We start from the raw sequence: 19,035 nt of genomic DNA on the forward strand, positions 1-19,035 counted from the left end.
TACTTGGGGGCCTGAGAGGATTTGCACACCCAACCCTACCCTCCCTTCTTGGGAGGATACAGGGGTAAGGCAGACACATAACTTTACAACTTTCATTATTTTTTTTTAAGTTTGTTTATTTATTTTAAGGGGGGAGAGAGAGAGAGAGAGAGAGAGAGAGAGAGGGAGAAAATAAATCCCAAGCTGGCTCTGCACTGACAGTGCAGAGCCTGACACGGGGCTGAACTCACGAACTGGGAAAGCATGATCTGAGCGGAGACCAAGAGTGGGGCATTTAACTAATTTAGCCACCCAGGCGCCCCACAACTTTCTTTTAAAAAGGGTGGAAGTAGATCTGAGGCAGACTTGCAGACTAGTTCTCAGATCAAACTTTTTTGAAATTCAAAATCAGGAAAACGAATCCTTTAAAACAGGTCAGCCATCCTCAAGCCAAAAAGTTTGCCCATCGGTTGTTTTTGTTCAGCTTGCTGCTAAGAATGGTTTTTACATTTTTGGATCGTTGGGGAAAAAAAATCAAAACAAGAATGATATTTCGTGACACGTGAAAATGATATGAAATACAAATTTCACTGTTCCAAAGATAGTATTTTATTAGAACACAGCCACTCTCTTTCTTGCAAGTATTTGTAGCTGATTTTGAGCTACTGTGTTAGAGTTGGAGCATGACACGAGACCGAATGGCCCGCAAAGACTAAAACATTTAGCTCTTTACAGAAAAATTGTGCTGACCCCTTAAGGCTACGCAAGTCCACGTCCCATTTGGAATGTCTTCCTTATCCTCGGAAGGGAGTGTACCCGGTTCAAGGAGCGCGGGTCTAAACTGAAGACCCTGGGCAAGTCCTTCCCATCGAAGGTCTCAGTTTCCCCCAAGTATGAAATGGGGTTAGACACAGTGATCTCTGGGGGCCAGTCTGGGGGGAAAGCAAAGAAATAAAGGGGACAGGAACTCGGGGTAGATCGGGAGCCGGTCCCTCGGGGTTTCCAGCCGCGTGGGCGGGCCCAGTGCCCCGAGGCCCAGCTTTCGCAGGGGAATTCCGGGCGGGGTGCGGCGGCGGGGCGGGGCCGGGGGCGGGGCCGGCCGCCGCCTATAAGAGGGGCCGCGCGCCCGGCCGAACCACTTGCCTGCGCGCCCTCTGCGGACCGCGGTGCCATGGCCTCCGCCCGCCTGCTCGCGTTGCTACTGCTCCTCGTGGGCGTCCCTGCCGCTGCCACCGAGTCGGTAGGTGCTTGGGGATCCCCGGAGGGCGGCCTGGTGCCTCCTTTGTTCCTGGGGGCCCGGGCTAGGGGGGCCGCAGGGGTCTGCACCGCCCCCAACTAGACGCCGAGGCCGGGGAAACTTTGCTGGAAAACTTGGCTCCCGGGTCACAGGGAGGCTCCGGGCCGGGGTGGCTCCCGCGCGCGAACGTGCGCCCCAGCCTGTTGCTCTTCCCGCCTCCCCTGGCCTCGGCCCCGCCGCGCGCTCCAGGCTCGGACGTGACTAAGCCGGTGTCACCTCTTCTCTCCCCCACACTCTCGCCCTCCCCTGGTGATCTTGGGGCCCTGGATCCCCCTGCACGCCCTCCGTAAGCGCCCAGAGCGGCGGCTCTAGAATCCGATAGGGCCTGGGCACGAGGGGCAGCGTACTCGGAAGGGGGAAGGAGGAGGCTTGTGCGGAACCTTGTTTCACACACCGGGGAATGAAGGACTGAACCCTGACCTCAGGTCTGGCCCCAACCCCGCCACTGGGCTTGTAACTTTGGGTAAAGCCCTGCCCCTTCTGAGTCTCAGTTTCCCCATCTGTACAATGGCAGGAGGGAGCCCGGCAGGAGATGGCCAGTGCCTCTGTAGGGCCCCTCCAAAGTTGGGGCTCTGATCTTCCAAGGGCAGACGGGAAGGATGGTTTGGGGTCAGCACTTCACCAAGAGTTGAGCCTCTGCTTTCTTCGAGAATGCTGTTTATTTCTGCTGAACTGCAGAAGGGAAATTGGAGTACCCACCTTGAGTAGGGTGAAGGGGGGTGGGGGACAGAGGGCCTCAGTGAGCCCAGAGAAGCTCTCCTTCTCACTGCTCTCTGGTCCCTGCCCTATTTTACAAAGTCCTGGGCCACCAGAACCTCCATTCATCCCCTGCCACCAGTGTGGGGGAGGAGGATGGCAATCTCATCTGGGAAGTTGGGGGAGCAGGAATTGCTGGGAGGGTCTGTCTGTCCTCCAAGAACCCCATTTTTTGCCCCCTTGATTCCCTTAATTAAGCCCCCCTTTTTAGAAGCAGCAAGTCTGTGGAGTTTAATCATTGCAGATTTTTTTATGGGGCTCCTGTTTCTCTGGGCTTGGGCGGGGGAAGTCTTTTGTGCCTGGCAGGCTTCTTTTGGGGAATCCGTGAGATCCTGATAATAACCCACCAGCACGATTGCAGGCATTCAGTGATGATAGCAAACATTTAGTGCTTATGGTGTGCCTTATGATGTTCTAATAGCTTTCTAATGGCTGTTCCAATGTCCTATCAACTTGCTTAATTCTGACAACAACCCTGCTGTTTACTGTTCTTAAATTGGTCCTGAGGCTGAGGAGGTTAGCTAACTTACCCAAGGTCACACAGCTAATCAGGGGCTGAGTCATTCAAATTTAGGCAGCCAGGTGTCCAAGTTCCTGCTCTTATGATGAGCTGCAGTGTGATGCTTTCTGAGTGGCGGCCCTGAATCTGTTGAGATTTGGGGCTGGCCGGCCTCAACGAATTCTGAGGTGGCAGGAAACAGGAGACCAGAGTGAGGTGATGACTTCCCCAAACTAAGGGCAGCCAGACCAAAAGGTTAGTGTCTGAGCCAAGACTCCAACCTACACCTGCTGCTCCCTGGTACAGTGCTCTAAATTAGGCCCTGAAAGATGTGTTGAGTCCAGCAACTGGGGAGACCTCCAGAGGAATGCCATGTTGGGTCCTGTTGGCCTGGACAGTGTGGGGAAAAAAGAAAGACCCAGGAGGTCGTGAGGTCACTGCATGGGCAGTCACATGGCAGTCTCAGTTCAGAGGCTGCTGAGTCTGCAGGTGCTTCAGGGTGAGGAGCAGACAGCTGTGTCCTGGGGGCAGTCAGAAGGATATGGTTTGGGGGAGGGCAGCTGTGTCAGCCCTCGCACGGTGACCCATCAGCTGGGGGAGAAGTAGGCCCTAGCAGCTGCTTCCTGAGAGAGGTATCTGGCTCTCATCCTGACCTCAGCACTCCCCTTCCTGGTGAATGTCAGGGACCTTCCACCTCTAATTGGGTCACAGGGCTTCCCCTTTTGCCTCCGCCACCCCCTTCCTTCCAAGATTGTGGCCGGAAAAATCAGACCTAGTCATAGTTGGATAGATGTAATGGAGGCCCTCCTTTTTCTTTTTGCAGGTGGAGAAAACAGGCCCTGGGAGAAGGGATTTGCTAATTGCAGTTATGATTTGTTGAGTTTTCTACATGCTAGGTCTGGGGCATTTTATCCTCACAAAAAAACCCAGCATCTCGGGATTATATTATGCCCACTTTACAGATGAGGGAACTGAGGTCCATCTCCGATAGTGCTGTTGAGGCCCCTCTCCAAGTTTAGGTTTAAGCCAAAGGCCTGCCCTCCCCTTGGGTGATACCCTACCCCCACCCTAAGGGCTTGGTGCCACAAGTTTTGGGAAGGGAACCCAGGCTGAGCAGACAGCCTCTTCCCTGGCTATGGGACTTGCCATCCCAAACCAGTTCTTCCTGTCCAGCTGGGAGCATTCCCCTGAACTGCCTTCCTGCCACTCCTTCCCTAGCCAATTAAAGGCAGCCCTGTTTGGGGAGCTGGACCCCTCCAGAGGGGTTGCTGCCCAGAGGCACAGCCTTCTGATGTGGCACCAGGCCCAGTGGGTTCTGGGGAAATGTACTTTAGCTTAGAGATGTTTTCGGTCTCCTTGAAAATTCTCTCCTTGATTGCCCTGAGGTAGGAGTGGGGCAGAAGCCCAGAGGATCTAGGACCCTTGAGTGGTCAGTGAGAGCTCTGTGGAATTCTTAAAAGCCTAGAGAGCTACTAAAGAGCCTATTTTGGGCCATGGTTTAGAGGGTTCTGTGAGCTTGATGTCCCCCATCTGTAAAATGGGGTTTGAAACAAATGACCTTGATTGCCCTTTTCAGCTCAAGTATTCTATTCATATCCATCCCCCCCAAACCTACCACACACACCACTCCCACCCACACACACCCAGTGGGGAATTCTGCCCTATTCATCTTCAGCGAAATACTTACCCCTTACTTAGTACGCAGGAAATATTTGCATGAATGAATAAATTCATGTGTGTAACTTCATTCGAAAGGGTGCATTGAGGTAATTTATCACTAACGTGAATGCCTTCCAGGGAAACCGTGAGGTAGGTTTTATTATCTCCGTTTATACAGGAAACTGATGCTCAGAGGAAGGTAGTGGCTTGCCAAGGTCAGAACCAGGTCTCTGATAATACAAGGTGTCTGGTTTGAGCCTCCTCTGAGAACATTCCAGATGAGAAATTCCGGCTGGCTTTGAAGGAAGATACCTTGGGTTCTACTTCCTGAATTGGAAGCACGTATGCCCTATCTCTGGGTCTCAGTGTCCCCAACTCTATAGTAAGGAGGTAGGACCAAAACCCTCCCAAGGGTCCTCCCTGCCCTGAAAACACACTGATGGGGGGAGGGGAGCTTTCTTGGCCCCCTTGGTAAAGAACCTAAGAGGAGAAGAGCTGGGGGGTGGAGACATTCAGCTCCTGCCATCCCCAGCTCCTGGAAACAGAAGGCTTTTGCAAGGACTTGGAGTGCAGGGCCGCCCTGAATGAGGAGCTGGGAGAGCCAGGCTGGGCTCCCCGCCCCAGTTCCTTCTTGGGAGGAATTGGCTGCTAGTTGTTCTCAGCCTCCTGGACTGGTGGGTGTGATTTCCAAATGACCATTTAAAATTGGGGGAAGGGGCTGGACTGGGCCTGTGAGTCACTGGAGGAGAGCGGTGGCTGGCCTGAGTTACCCATTTCCTTTCAGCCTCTTGGCTAGTAGGATGGCTCTGATGAGGGTGTTGGAATGGGTTCCAGAGTTTTACCTTGTCCCCTGAGAGCCTATTAAAGATAGTCAGCGTCTCAATGTCCAGGGCCTTTGAGGGGATGCCCAGGAAATGTTAATACTAGGCCTCAGACCTTCCCAGTGCCCCGTCCGTGTGGACTTTGACAGGGTGTGAATTCAGCCAGTTGTTTGTTTCCCTTGAAGCAGAACTGAAGCTGCCACTGCTCTGAGCTCCTAGAGCAGAGCTGGTATACAGTCTAGATGGGGTTGGACCCCAGGAGTCTCTGACTTGTCTGATGTCCTCCTCTCCCCTTACTTCCTGGAACTGGCAGGAGGGCACTGGAACAGTGGCTTGGGGTTAGGCAGACCTAACTTCAGAGGTGTGAAGGCCACCTCTTCCTAGCTACATGGCTTTGGACATGTCACCCAGTCTCCCCAGCCTCTGCTTCCTGGTGGGTAAGAAGATCAGGGTTTTGGTGGGGCTGGTAGGAGGGGACAAGGCTGCAGTGAGTGCCTGGTAGGGAGGCCGCATTCTGTGTGACAGACATGTCAGCCATGCCAGGTGGCCCTGTGCCTTTGAGGATTCTACTCCCCGCCGCCCCACCATGGCCCCTGGAACACTTTCTTCCCTCCCACTCCCCAACAGCTGCAGGGTGGTAAGGGAGGAGTCGAGGGTGGGGCTGATGGAGTTCAAATCTCCTGTTTGTTTGTTTTAGAAGTGGGCTGTTTGCTAATTATCAGATGGGTTCATATTTAAACAAGAACCAGTTCTCAGCGGCCCCACCCCTCCCGCCAAGATTTGTAGGAACCCTTTGCTGAGCAGTCTGCAGCCTGCTGGGTGATGGCAGGGTTTGCTAAGGGTATGGGACCACCTAGACACTGTCCAGAAGGGGGTCACCCTTCCTGAGCTGGAGGGGCAGAGTTTCTAGTCCTACTGAGGCTGAGTGAATTGCAAGCTGCGCTCTGGGCTAGGAGTGGGGGTGTGGTAGTGGGCAGGAAGGTACAGTGTCTGAAAAGCCAGTTTTCATACACTTGCAGTGCACAGTGCCTAGAGAGGGAGGTGAAGGCCCGTGTCAACAGTTGGGGCCTGATTTAACTCCAGAAGGACTAGAAACCTGGCTTCTTGAGCTGGTTTGTTATTAACTCACTAGTGACCTTCAGGCGTGTTCCTGCACCTGGCCAGGCCCTTTGGCCCTGTCTGCTGGAGGCAGGGTGACTGGAAGTGGGTGCATTTCACAGCCACAAAAACCTGAGTCACCATCCCAGCTCTGCTGCTCACCCCGGGACATGCAGTTAGTTAATAAGTCACTTCACCGATGTGTCCTCTACAAAACACCTGTGTCACTCAACCTGTAAAGTGTTTGGCAAACTTGTAAAGTGCTGGCTTGGTCTGGGTTTATCATTAGCGGCTAGACCAGGGTTCTTAACCTGGCTGGATGTTGGCTTCAGGGAGATGGTATCTGTGTGCACACTGAAAAATGTAGACTGATGGTTACAGTTCTCGGGGTTCAGAACTTTTTATCCTTACCGGAGAGCTCCAGGAGTCCCCAGGAGATGACTCTGTGATTTGAGCACTTCTTCCCAGCTTTGGCCTTCTGCAGTCCCCTGCCCAGTCTATCCCTGCTACTTTTCACCACCTCTGTGCCCCTGGTTACTCACCACCCCCACCCTCTGGCCAGTCCCTCCTACTCAGCGCCCCCCCCCCTCCTTATTCTGCCTCTCTCCTCCCCCACCCTGCAGGCCCAGAACTCTGCTGCCCCAGTTTTCTCTGGCACAGTAGAGGAGGCTGGTAGTCAGGTGACACCTGGGGTAATGGAAAGGGGAGGCAGGGAGAGGCTGGTATGTGTGGAAACAGTGACTTGGTGGAGCCGCTGGTTGCAGCCAGGCCTGTGGGACTGGCTGTACCACTGGAACCTCAGGGCGTGGGGGCAGGGATGACCCATGGCCGGTCACAGGCAGTGGGGACACTCCTTGCCCGGGGTAGGGGGGTGGGGTAGGGACTGGCTGGGAAACGTCTGTGGGACAGACCCACTAGGTCTGGAGCAGTGGCTTCTCCGAGTGGGGGGCGGGGGTGCACAGCAGGGAGTCTGGGAAGGGGCAGGAAGCCAGCACCTAGTGCTGATCTAATCAGCCTAGACTAGAGGCTATCGACTCTGCTCCTGAGAACACGGGAGGCTTGTTTATGTCCCCGCCCGCAGATCCAGCAGGGACTTCGGATCTGCTGCCTAGATTACAAGCCCCAGCTTCAATGCACCTCTGTCTCTGCAGCCCTCAGGGAGCCAGCCCCCTCCCGCCTGTCTCCAGCGGTAATCGGAGCAGTGCCCGGCTTGGTTACCAGGCCTCGAGACAGAGGGAGGCTTGTCTGTTCCAGAACCGTCTTTTACAGGTGGGGAAACTGAGGCCCAGGGAGGGAATCTCCCAAGATCCACAAAGGAGTTAGTGGCAAGGGTGCTGCATCAGCTGCCGTCAGGGGGGTGTCCAGAGCTGCAGAAGCTCCCACCTCTGCCTCCATTCCTAGCTGCACCCCAGGATCCTGGAGCCCTCGCTGTGGAATTGGCTGCCCTGGGGGGGGGTTGGTGAAAAGTTGGCTGCTGGCTGTGCCAGGCCTGGCTTGTCTCCTGTGTGATTGTGTTCAGAGTAACCTGACCTTGGAGTGGGCAGAGCTGACATTCGAACCCCCACCCTAGCCCCACCCCTACTCCCAGACCTGGCTTAACCCTTCAGTTACCAGAGTGCCAGGCTGTGGATTGGTGTGTGGTTTCTTATTGCCTTCTGGATATTTTTTTTCATCCTCAGGGCAGGTCAGGAAATACTCTGGGATCCCCAAGTAGAATGTCAGGCATCTCTGGTCACTGCCATTCACTCCTTTTGGAAAAACACAACCCAGTTTCCTCTGACTCTATCTTCTTACGACAGGTGCTCCAAGTTGTGTGACCTTGAGCAGGTCTCTGCCCATCTCTGGGTCCTTTGCAGTCTCCAGGGACCTGATTGGTTGTTGAAAAGTCTCTGGTCTCAGAAGCAAAATGAATACTCATTACAGGGTTATGTCCCTTCATGATTTGCAACCCCCCCCCCCAATCCACTGACCACCTTTCTAGCAATGGAACTGCTTCTATAGCTTTTTCCAGGTCTCTCTGACCCTTTGACCACTAATCCCTTTAGCCAGAAGGAAGGCAGGTGGGGATTAACAATAGCTACTACTCAATGAGCACCTGCTGTGTACTGGGCCATATGCTGGGTCCCCTGCACACACTAATGCATTTCACTTAATCGTCATCGTCCTGCAGGATACTCCTAGCCCTGGTTACCAAGAGAGAAAACTAAGGGTTCAGGGTTCAGTATACCCCAAGGTTCCTGGAGTTAGGAAGTGGTCATGGCCAGACTGTGCTTTGCTTGTGGGTAACCACTCTTCTGATGGGCATCCTTTGTTTCTGGCGAGGTGTAGAGCTGATTGTGGCTCCTGGGTTTGCTCACCCTGGGGGATATCTGGTCCTTCAAAAAGGCAGGGTGGGGGAAAGCAGTGACTAACCAACGGCCCCTTCTGGGGATCTCCTGTCCGGATAACAGGTGGCTTCAGTAGTTGGAGTCCAGTGTCCTTGCCACTCCCTGTTGAATTTGGCTTGCCCAGTTGTCCTTCTGGTCTCACCTCCTGAAAGAAGGGTCAAATGTGTCCCTGACCCTGCCTCTGCTGGGGAGGAGCCTGGGGGCAGGAGGTGGGTGTGGGGGGCTCTCCTCCCTCTTTTCCTCCCACCAGCTCTTGGTTAACCAGGCCTTGACCCTGAACTCCCTGCTGCCCCAGCCAAGTTTTTGTTCTTTTGTTGAATATCACTTTCACCTTTGTTTGCTCCTTGGTGGAGCCTGGCCTGGCACTGTGGGGTTGGGGTGGAGAGGTGACTCGGGGGTAGCAGTGAGAAGTCTGGTTGTAGCTGAGGCGTGGTCTTGAGAAAGATCTAGGTTCAAATCTCAGCTCTGTTGCTTTCTAGTTGTGTGGCTTCGGATAAATGACTCCCCCGCACCTCAATTTCCTGCAAACATGTTACAAGACTCGTGCCAGTAAAATGAGTTCATAGGGAAGAGCACCGCGTGGTGCCTGGCACATCGTGGATACTTGAGCTAGTCACCCCAGCCCCTGTGCTTTTCCCTGGTGACGGAAGCTGTAGGACTTTGGGGTGGGGTTGGCAACCTTTTCCTAGCTTCTTTTCATGCTTATAGCATAAGGACTGGAGTGACAGCTGCAGCCTGTGAGTTTGCTGAGACCCTTACTTTTGCAGCCCAGACCCTTGAAGCAGGGAGGGAGGACAACTCCAGCCTGGAGCCAGAAGACCTAGCTTCTAAGTCCAGCCCTGCTGCCAACAGTTTGGGTGACCTTGGCAAAGTCCCTTGTCTTTTAATTTGTTTGCTGGGTTATAAAATGAGACCATTGGGCTCAGTGGCCTCAGATACTTTCTACTGGCAGGTGTTAGTTCCTTTAGAACAAAACAGCACCTGCCCCCTCTTCGGGGGATAATCTGGGGAGGCGTCCAGCATCTCAGTCCCCAGGCACTCATCCCAGGTGTCCACCAGCCCTGGGGTAGACAGGGTCTGTGAGACCCAGGCCCACTGCCTTATTCTGCTGGTGATTTCTGTTGTGCTCTGGGAGAAGGGAGGCCTGAGGGCCCAGAGAGGGTGCCTGTGCGTGCACACACACGTGAACACACATTCCCCCGGCAGGGATGGGGTGAGTGGAGAACAGGTGGGGTAAGCTCGGCTGGGATCAGGGTGGGGTCCCTCTTTGGTCAGGGCTGGGCTTGGCTACTGGGTGGCCTGGTGGCTTCTTCAAAGCCACCCTGACTGAATGGGCCTTGTCTGCAAAGTGGGTGAGGCAAGGGAGGGCTGTTGGCATTCCCTCCCCTCTGCCCCTCTGCACATGAAGGGATGCTTGCCCACAGTCTCATGGAGCTTGGTCCTCTCTTGCTGGCCTCGTCTTAAAGGGTTCCCACTGGGGAATTTCTCTCTTGTCGGGAGTCAGGGGCAGAGAAGATGCTTCTGGAGTTGAAGGTTTTGTTTTCTTGTGTCCTTCCCTGAGCATGCCCCCTGCCCCCCGGGCCTCGTGACTTGTGACTTGCTGGAGAAGGAAGCGTTGGCTCCTCTAATGCAGTCTTGAGCCCTGAAATAGGTATCTGACCGGGTCTGATGCCTCCTGTGCCCCTGGTTCAACCTTAGACAAGTGTATCCTCTCCAGGAACCTGGTATAAAAGGGAAGGGTGAGGGCTGAACTGGGAGTGAATCTGGGTTTCAGTGCTGATGGGGCCTGCCTCCTCTCTTAGCCTTCCTTTAGCTACTGTGAAACTGAAGTGGTAACTCTGAGCCAGACAGCATGCTAATCCCAGGAGTTTTGAAGCACCCCTTAGCACTTTCACACACCCAAAGAAAGGCAAGATGTAGAAACAACATTCTGTGACTCCTGGGGACCAGGGGTGGGGAAGGTCTCTGCCTGAAGCCACCCAGTGCTGGGACCCCAGCCCCTGACTTGAGGACTTGGAGCTCAGACTCCCACAGCCAGTCTGGTCTCCAGGCTTGGTTGACCACTGGCTGAACTACCTTCTTTCTCTCCTGGGCTGGATTTGACCTCCACGCAGCAGGGCTCCCTCCTAGCTCGGGTGGTCAGGCACTCTATGGACGCGTATGTTCATGCAGGTGTTCTTGTGTGTGTGGTTAAAAGCTCAGGTGACCCATGCCTGGGTTCTGGTCCAGTGTGGCCACTTTTTACCAATGTGACCTTGGGCAAAAATCTATCAGGAGGACCTACTTTAGGCTAAGTGCTTCGGAGGTCCTGCTCTCAGAATCTGGGCCTGGGGGAATTTGCTTTGCGGCAGGGACCTCGCCCTAGGGACAGTTTCGCAACCACCTCGGAGCCCTCCCGGAGGAGCCGCCAAGCTAAAGCCACAGGCACGGGGCTGTGGGGCTGTGTGCGGGGGCTGGGCTGGAGTTCCAGCACTAGTAGCTCAGCAGCTCCTGATTCCCGAGTCATGAAGTCATCCCGACCAGGGCTTAACCCCTTCTGGCTCCCCACCCCCGTGTGTGCCAAGTATTCAGCGAAGATTCTCTCATCCGGTGGAAGAGGGCTGCGTGCCCACTGCCTTCCCCCTGGTCTGACCCTGCTCCTTTCCGGGAATCCAGCACATGCCCTTCCGGTGGGTGGAAGAGGGCATGACAGTCAGGTTCTGCCCGCCTCTCCCCAGAAGCCCCCGGAGGAAGTACAGGAGGAGCCCGGGCCTCACCTGCAATGGTTACCTTGTCCTGGGAACAGATATTCCTTCTCGGGCTCCCCTGAGTCCCTGGCAGTCTCCCTCAGGTGAAGGACAGCCTGGGGCAGTCAAAGAGAGACCTGACCTGACTTCTCCTCTCCATTCTGAGCTGTGCAGCTAACTCAGCCTCGTGACCTTGGGCAAGTCACTGCCCTGTTCAGCATTCGAATTCTGTCCAATTCTGTGAGATGGAAGGGACAGGACCTCCCTGGCTTCCGTGGTTCTGAGCAGAGCCCCAGTCTCCTACAGGCAGGGGCTTTGGGAAAGAAGAAGAGAATGTTTTGAGGAGGGGTGTGTATGGAACTTCATGAAACCCAATCTCTTTTGGCAAAAGTAGGGACTTTAATATTTGAGTTAATTAGCAAAAAAAAAAAAAAAAAAAAACTTTGCCCAGGACTGCTGTTCTGTGGGAACAGCTCTGTCGCCCCAGAGCTAAGGAGAATGGCAGTAAGCATTCAGAATGCTTCCTACCCTTGTGAGCTCTAGGAGATGGGAACAGAGAGAGTAGCTGACGTACTTGTAGGACCCTGGGAAAGTCTTTGCCTCCCTGGACCTTGATACTTTCCTTTGGAAAGCTTCTCAGTGGAAGTAGGCTTAAGATTCTGCTGTGATGTCCTAGACTGGGTCCCCGTGGGTAGGGACCAAGGACATTTGTGGGTGATGGAGTGGATGGTGCCCCACTCTGTGCTGGTACAGAACAGATCCTGTGGGAGATGCTTATAAAGCTGGATATGAGAGTGTGCTCGTGTATTTGTGAGTCACTAGGTCTGTGCAGCACCTGGACTGAGGCCTCCCTGAGGTGTGGGTGAGCCAGCCCTGTCTGTCCCAGCCCAGTCTGACTCAGCTGGGAAAGGTGTTCTGGACTGGGAAAGACCAGGGCCAGCAGCCCTCTCCCTGCCACAGGCAAATCAGTGGTGACTGTGTCTGCGCCCTAGAACCCTAGAGTGTCCTACCCTCCAGCCTGTGTGGCTCCTGCAGTCAGGCAGCCTGACGCGGAAGCCTCCTTCTTCCACCCGCTACTTGTGTCAGAGGGAAACGCCCAGTTTCCTTGGTTGTAAAATGAGGTTAAAGACATGCCTTTGGAGTTAATAAGAACAGGGGCTGGCACGTAGTAATTGCTTATAGTAAATAGTACCTAGTAATGTTTAATGTTCTGATTATTACCAACTTTATTATTTTTATTAGCCCAGGATGGGAAAGAGATTTGCCTAAGGTCACACAGCAAGTTAGGGGGCCAGGAGGAGAGCAGGACCCAGGTCTCCAGGTCCTGGCCTGCTTACTTTCCAGCACCCCAGGTTACCTTACCGAATGCCCACTTCATTGCCTTTTGGGGCTCAGGGGCTGTTGTCAAGCGCCAGGGGGCCACTGATGTGTCTTCAGAAGTGGCTGACGTAACTCCTTTTTTCACTCTAGATCCGAGAGACCGAAGTCATCGACCCCCAAGACCTCCTAGAAGGCCGATACTTTTCTGGAGCCCTCCCAGATGATGAGGATGTCGGGGGGCCTGGGCAGGAGCCCGATGACTTTGAGCTGTCTGGCTCTGGAGATCTGGGTATGGAGGGTGTGGTGGGCAGGCTTGAGGTCATGGGGCTGGAGGGAAAGTGGCCTCACAGACTATAGAGGGGTGAGCATGTCTTGAGACTTGGATTTGTATGGGGGTTTTCCAGCAGAGCTCCTCCCCTCTCAAAGGGGAAACAAAAGTAACTATCAAGCCTTTCCACCCCTTGGCAACCCTCCTTGGGCGGGTTATTTGTTGCTTTGAGTTCATTTGTAGCTGTAGGTTTTCTGAGCACCAGCCTGGACCTGTCTGCCTGTGGCTGGAGGCCTGGTGGGGGTGGGGCTGGAAAGAACTGATAGTGTTTTCTTCTTGTGAGAAGGAGAAGGGCCAGCTCCAAAGCCTGGGAGCATGTGTGGGCAGAAGTATGGGTGGAGAACAAGCCCCTGCTTCAGAGGGGGATGGGAGTGTGTGAAGGGGCCCAGGCCTCTGGGGGCTGGACCAGGGGCCAGGCCGGTTCATGGTCTTCAGTGACTCCTATGTGCAGGATGGTGTGATCTTTGAAGTTTGAGCTTTGGAGTCCCATAGTCTTGAGTTCAAACTGCCTCTCAGTGAGTTGGGGATTGGATCTTGGCACATGCTAAGCACTCAGTAAATATTTTAATGTTGCGATTTCTAACATTTAATGTTACAATCTAGAGTCATCTCAAAGGAATCCCTTGGGGCTCTTGTTCAAATGCAGACTCTGATTCTATGAGCCTTGAAATTCTGCGTTTCTAACCGGCTCTTGGTCCCTGATCCAGACATTCCAGAGCAAGGGTTTGGAGCTGACAGAGTATCTGCTCAGCTACCTGCCTGGCATCCTTGTGAAAGAACCGGGGAGTAAGGTCTTGAGAGCCCCATTTTACAGATGAGGTGACTGAGGCTGGGGTGGGAATGGTCACTTACTGTACACTGAGCATTTGAGGGCTGCTTGTAAGGTAGGACTCCCACCAGCCATGGCTGAAGAAGGGGAAGGTACTTTAAGGACAAATGTTCACACAGCTTTTCTGACTTTACAGATGACTCAGAGGACCCCCAGATCTTCCCGGAAGTAATCCAACCCTTGGTGAGTAGTTAACATGCTTTTGCCTCTCCCCATTTGCTCCGCTGTGACACCTGTTGAGAGGAGCCCATAAGTGAGGGTCTGACCTCACTCTGCAAGAAAGCTTGTATTGGTGGCCCTGGCTCCTTAGGGACAGGCACGACTGTGGGTAGGCCATCCTTCCTGCAGGGATAATCACTGTCAACACTTAGATGTGTTTCCAGCACCTTTTCTGTGCATTTCTAGGTATTTCCCAGCATTAATATCAAATAATATATACAGTCTTGTGTGCTGCACTTTTCACTTAAAGTGGGCACGAGTTTGCTTCCTCACATAATTAAGTGTTCTTTTTCATTTTTATAGGCTGCATAATCATCGTTCATTATTTTCCCCTTATTGATGGAAAAGTTATGATTTTTTGATACTCTAAAATTATACCACCACAGCAAGCATCTTTCACTCAAATCTCTGATTAGCTCCTTGGGATAGAGTCCCAGAGGCAAAGCTGCTGCCTTAAAGGGCAAGCACTTTCTATAGTTTTGCCCAACCGCCCTCCAGGGTGGTGATTCTAGAATCCCCACTGACCAGCAGTGAGTGGTAACACCTGCTTCCCTGTACCCTCGGTCACGTTCATTCCTCTTTTGGGACAGATCCACTAGAAAGGTTGAGGGTAAGCCTTTGATGGCATAATTGTTGAGAGATTGGTGCTGAATTCAGCTCCAGGACCACATGGTTCATCCGGCAAGATGGCGGAAGCAGATTCCCTCCCTGGCTGAATGTTCCTGTCCCTGCCCTGGGTCCCTCCGCAAAGCACACTGAGTCTTCATCTCTCCTCCTTCTGCCCCATCCAGGTGCCTCTAGATAACCATATCCCTGAGAGGGCAGGGCCTGGGAGCTGGGTCCCCACCGAAGCCAAGGACCTGGAGGAGAATGAGGTCATCCCCAAGAGGATCTCACCCTTTGAAGGGGACGAGGATGTGTCTAACAAGGTGTCCATGTCCAGTGCCACACAGAGCGGCAACATCTTTGAGAGGACAGAGGTTCTGGCGGGTAAGGTCCTCACGAGATACTTTGAAGGGGGAGAGGACTGGGAGGCAGTGTTGCAGACAGGGATGCCTCTGGCACATTGGGCTTCTTGGTACCCCTTCCTTCTAGCCACAGGGTGCCCTGGAGCCTCAAGGACTACACCGTAGTCGTAAGGGGTGGCTCTGACTGGGTGAGCAGCCTGGTGGAGGGGGAGGAGAATTGCATATCAGAGTCTTTTAAAGAACAGCTAGGAGTCAGTCACTGGCCGTTAAGTCCTTCTGTCTTGTTTTCAAAGCATTTTCGTAACCTGGGATTGGTATCTAGGGAGTTTATTCAAGGTTAACTTCCCTCAAAAGCACAGAGACTCCTTTGGATTGGGCTGGTTTCCCTCCCTCCTGCTCTGTCACTTGACAGCCTCGTGATCTTGGCTGAGAAGCTTTCCAGCCTCAGTTGAGGATGTGAGCCTCCATTTCTTCCTCCGTAAATGGGTACAATGCTACCTCCTCGGGTTGGTGTAATAACTCCATGAAAATGAGAATCTGAAATAATTTGGCAAACCGTAAAGGGCTTTTCTGATTTGTTGGTGTAATCTGTCACTGAGTCTTCATGGGGCTTTAGGAGTGGCTCTTTCAAGCCTGGCTGTGGGGCCTTCAGCTGGGGCAGTGCCTGCTGGCTCTCTCCTTCCCTGGCAGCTTGGGGGGTCTCCAAAGCTGCGGGCAGGGGTGAGTTGTCAGAGAGAACTCTCTTCCTGGCCAAATGTTATAGGCCAAGGGCAGGTCTTCATGAAGCAGCCTGTCGAGTGGCTGCCCTGGGCCCAGTCTGGGTTACTCCTGTCTCCGGACAGCCACAGCCAGTTGGGCCAACACCTTCGCGGAGTCTTGAGGTACAAGGGGGGGAGCCCTGTGTCCTGCCTCCATCCAGGACAGATAAGGGTCTTGCCTACATCTTGCAGATAAGGCTGGCTGGGAATGTAACTCTAGGTGACTTTGGGCCCAGCTCAGCCTTGACCCTGACCTCCTGGGACCCGAGTATTTATTCTTTCTGCTTTGCCTTCGCTACTTTTTGCGTGTGAGGGGGTGGTGGTGCTATCAGAACTAGAGGGGCCCTTAGAGACCTTGTGATCTTCTAAGCTTCAAAATCTTCGGTAAAACCTCCCCCCATCTTTTTTCAACCACAGAGTTTCACTTTTAGCTGGCATATGTGGGGTTAGCATAAGGTTTTGCTTTCACCAACAAAGGGTTCTGCTGCTTTTAAAGAAGAGTTTAAAAACCACTGATCTAGGCCAAGCATGTCTTTTAACTCGGGGAGACTAAGGCCCAGAGAAAGCAGACCACTTGCTTGGGTCACATAAGCAAGAGACAGAACCAAAGCTAAGTCGTCTCTTAAATCTCGCGGTTGAGAATTATCCAAGCATAAGATCTTCATGTGAGAAGTTCCGTTGCTGTGTTAGTTGGCATCTGAATGGCACCTGGGAGTTTCTCAAGTGCTTGCCAGGTGCTACCTGCTGCGTGTGCCCCCCTGAATCTCCACGACCCTATCAGACAGGTATGGCTGTCTTTACTCTTATAAGTAAGGAAACCGAGGCTCAGAGAAGCCAAATCACAAAACTAGGCATTAGTTTTTTTCCAAAGTCACAAAACTAGGCATTAGTATTGAAACCTAGGGCCGCAGTCACTTTTGAGACTGCCCTTGAACCTTCTGACCCTGTGGGGTCAAGGTTCCAGCACAGACCAAGGTCCCAGTAGAGGAGCCGGGGGTCATCAGAGGGAAGGGTGATAAAAACAGGAATGGGGTTGATACCTTATTCCATTGTGCTTTTTCTGGTATTTCCTGGGGGCACTTTGTGGCTGTTTTTTCATGAGTTTTAGCTGAGAAGGAACCTTACTGGACTCCCCTGTGCCACTCTGCCCTCATTCTGTGCATAGATTCAGAGTGTGTGCAGGGATGGAAAATTAATCTTCTTAGCCCTAGTAAGACCGAATTAGGGGACTCAGTCTGCCGCAGCAAGGATTCTGTGAGATATCCCTGCCCCCTCAACAAACAGGAATGAGCCCTTCAGGCGACCTGGCATGATGCAGAACAGCTGCCCACCTGAGGTTAGCAGCGCGCACCGGCCTGATGCTAGCAGGTGCCCGTAGGCAGTGCTCCTCTCTGAACTGAACTGTGAGTGTCATTTATTAAGCACTCACTGTTGTGCCAGGCCCAATTCAGGGTGCTAGGGACACGGATCATAAAGCCACAAAGGTTTACAATCCATAAGGACTGAGCATACGCTGTGCATTGTTCTAAGCACTCTGGGTGGATTAATTTATTTAATCCTAGGACAGATGTGTGAGAAAGGTACTTTTATTTCCAGTTTGCAATGAGCGAGATGAAGGCACTTGCCTGATGACATACCCAGTGCTGAGTAACGGGAGTGGGACCTAGGCCTTAACCACCGAGCTGGAAACTCGGGAACGTAAACCACTGTCTGTAACTGTCAGTGACGTAGCAGCCTGGCCGTGTCACCGTGTTAGAGCTGTGTCTGGTAGGACACACCTGTGTGTATAGAGGATGTACACACCTGTCTGTGGAAGTGGAGGCCTGTGTAGGTGTGCGTACCCAGAGCCAGCTAGACTGCGATGCTCTGAGGCCTGCACTGTCTAGGCTGGTTTTCAGGCCTGCGGGTTTGCTTGCTCCTGGCCCAGCTAGTGCTGAGCTGTTGCTGGGGTGTCAAGCTGGTGTTTGGAAGGTGCTGTGGGCTCCAGCAGGCGTGGGTTGGAAGGGTAGCTTTGCCACTCCGGCGCTGTGGTCTTCAGTGACCTCCGATGACCCCCTGTCTTGTTCACGAGGTCACACCTAGCACAAGTGACAGCAGGGGTGAAGATGTCTAGTTGTAAGTGAGCCGACTAGGGGGAAGTGGTAGTGTGCCCGAGGTCCTGACCCGCAGCTCTCCCGTCTCTTCCTCCGCAGCTTTGATCGTGGGCGGTGGCGTGGGCGTCCTGTTTGCTGTTTTCCTGGTCCTGCTGCTGATATACCGCATGAAGAAGAAGGACGAAGGCACCTACGACCTGGGCAAGAAACCTATCTACAAAAAAGCCCCCACCAACGAGTTCTATGCTTGAAGCAGCCCCCTGGGCACACTGGCTTGGACCTCAGCAGGGAGGGAAGCAGAAGGATTTCGAAGGGTGGACATTAGGGTAGGGGGAGGGCAAACTAATACTGACCTGTCAGCATCTCCAGCTGTGATTATGTTTTAAGCGTCAGAAGAGGCATCATCTTCTGTTCCTGCCTGCCTCTTCTTGATTCTCTGGGCCTCGACTGTCCCGGCAGAAAAATGGGGTTACGCCTGGCCTTGCTGAAGGCGGGTCTGGGATTGGATCATTTCTTAATTTTCCACTTTAGAATGTGGGCCCAGCTTAGAGCCTATATTGAACATGCCTCATCCAGAGCCCCTCTGAAGCTGGAGCTCGGCCCCCAGCGGCCTTCTCCTTCCCTCTTGTGAAAAGGAGCTGGGAGAAGGAACTAGAACCACCTGCACCTTGATGTGTCCGTCAAAGGGCACTTGTGACCACACTACAGGAGTCTGTGGTATACCTTGGGCCATTCTCGGCTCTCTCAAGTGACTTTTGGAAATCAGCCTTTTTTATGAGGGGGAGGGGGTGGGGAGAAGAGCTGAAAGTTACATACTGAAATGGATTTGCAAAGTATTTGTAAATCTACTCTTAGCGGGGTATTTTTTTCTAATGGTTCATTCCTTGGTGCAGAGCCTCTGCCTGGGCAAGAGTGTGCCGATATCAAGATGTTCTCCGCTCTCTTGCACTTTCCACAGTACCTGCTAAGTTTGTATTTAATGGTTTTTTGTTTTTGTTTCTCGGAAATGAGAGAGGAGACGGAGATATGATTTTTATTAATTTTTTGTTTTTTTTGTTTTTTTTTTGTTTTTTACTATTTATAGCTTCAGACAGGGCCTCTTTCTCTCTTTCCTCTTTTAAATATCCTCCCCATTTTTTTTTTATACTTAACACTCTCCCGCTCATGACCTTGGCCCTTTCTGAAGCTGCTTCCTCTAAGAAGTGGCTGTTGCCGAAACATAGTTTTCTAGCAGATCCCAAAATATGATGTAGGGGATGGTGGGATATTTGTGTCTCTTTTCTTGTAATATATTATTA

The 19,035-nt window shown here is 52.9% G+C and overlaps 1 protein-coding gene across 1 annotated transcript; it reads left to right on the top strand.

Annotated features, from left to right (window-relative positions):
• The first annotated feature begins 1,146 nt into the window (after window positions 1-1,146).
• On the top strand, window positions 1,147-18,755 carry SDC4 (syndecan 4). The gene is made up of 5 exons (XM_047068941.1): window positions 1,147-1,219; window positions 12,693-12,831; window positions 13,836-13,882; window positions 14,710-14,908; window positions 17,837-18,755. The coding sequence occupies exons 1-5, from the start codon at window positions 1,151-1,153 to the stop codon at window positions 17,986-17,988; spliced, it is 606 nt and encodes a 201-aa protein (XP_046924897.1). The 5' UTR covers window positions 1,147-1,150; the 3' UTR covers window positions 17,989-18,755.
• The last annotated feature ends 280 nt before the right edge of the window (window positions 18,756-19,035 follow it).

The sequence above is a fragment of the Lynx rufus genome, unplaced genomic scaffold (genome assembly GCF_022079265.1).
Source record: "Lynx rufus isolate CCGP_SWC_20201006 ecotype Redwood Valley unplaced genomic scaffold, mLynRuf1.p SCAF_8, whole genome shotgun sequence".
NCBI lineage: Eukaryota > Metazoa > Chordata > Mammalia > Carnivora > Felidae > Lynx > Lynx rufus.

Coding starts and splice junctions, on each gene's coding strand:
- SDC4 (XM_047068941.1), top strand. CDS start 1,151: ATGGCCTCCGCCCGCCTGCTCGCGTTGCTACTGCTCCTCGTGGGCGTC. Junction 1,220..12,692: donor CTGCCGCTGCCACCGAGTCG/GTAGGTGCTTGG, acceptor TTTTCACTCTAG/ATCCGAGAGACCGAAGTCAT. Junction 12,832..13,835: donor GTCTGGCTCTGGAGATCTGG/GTATGGAGGGTG, acceptor CTGACTTTACAG/ATGACTCAGAGGACCCCCAG.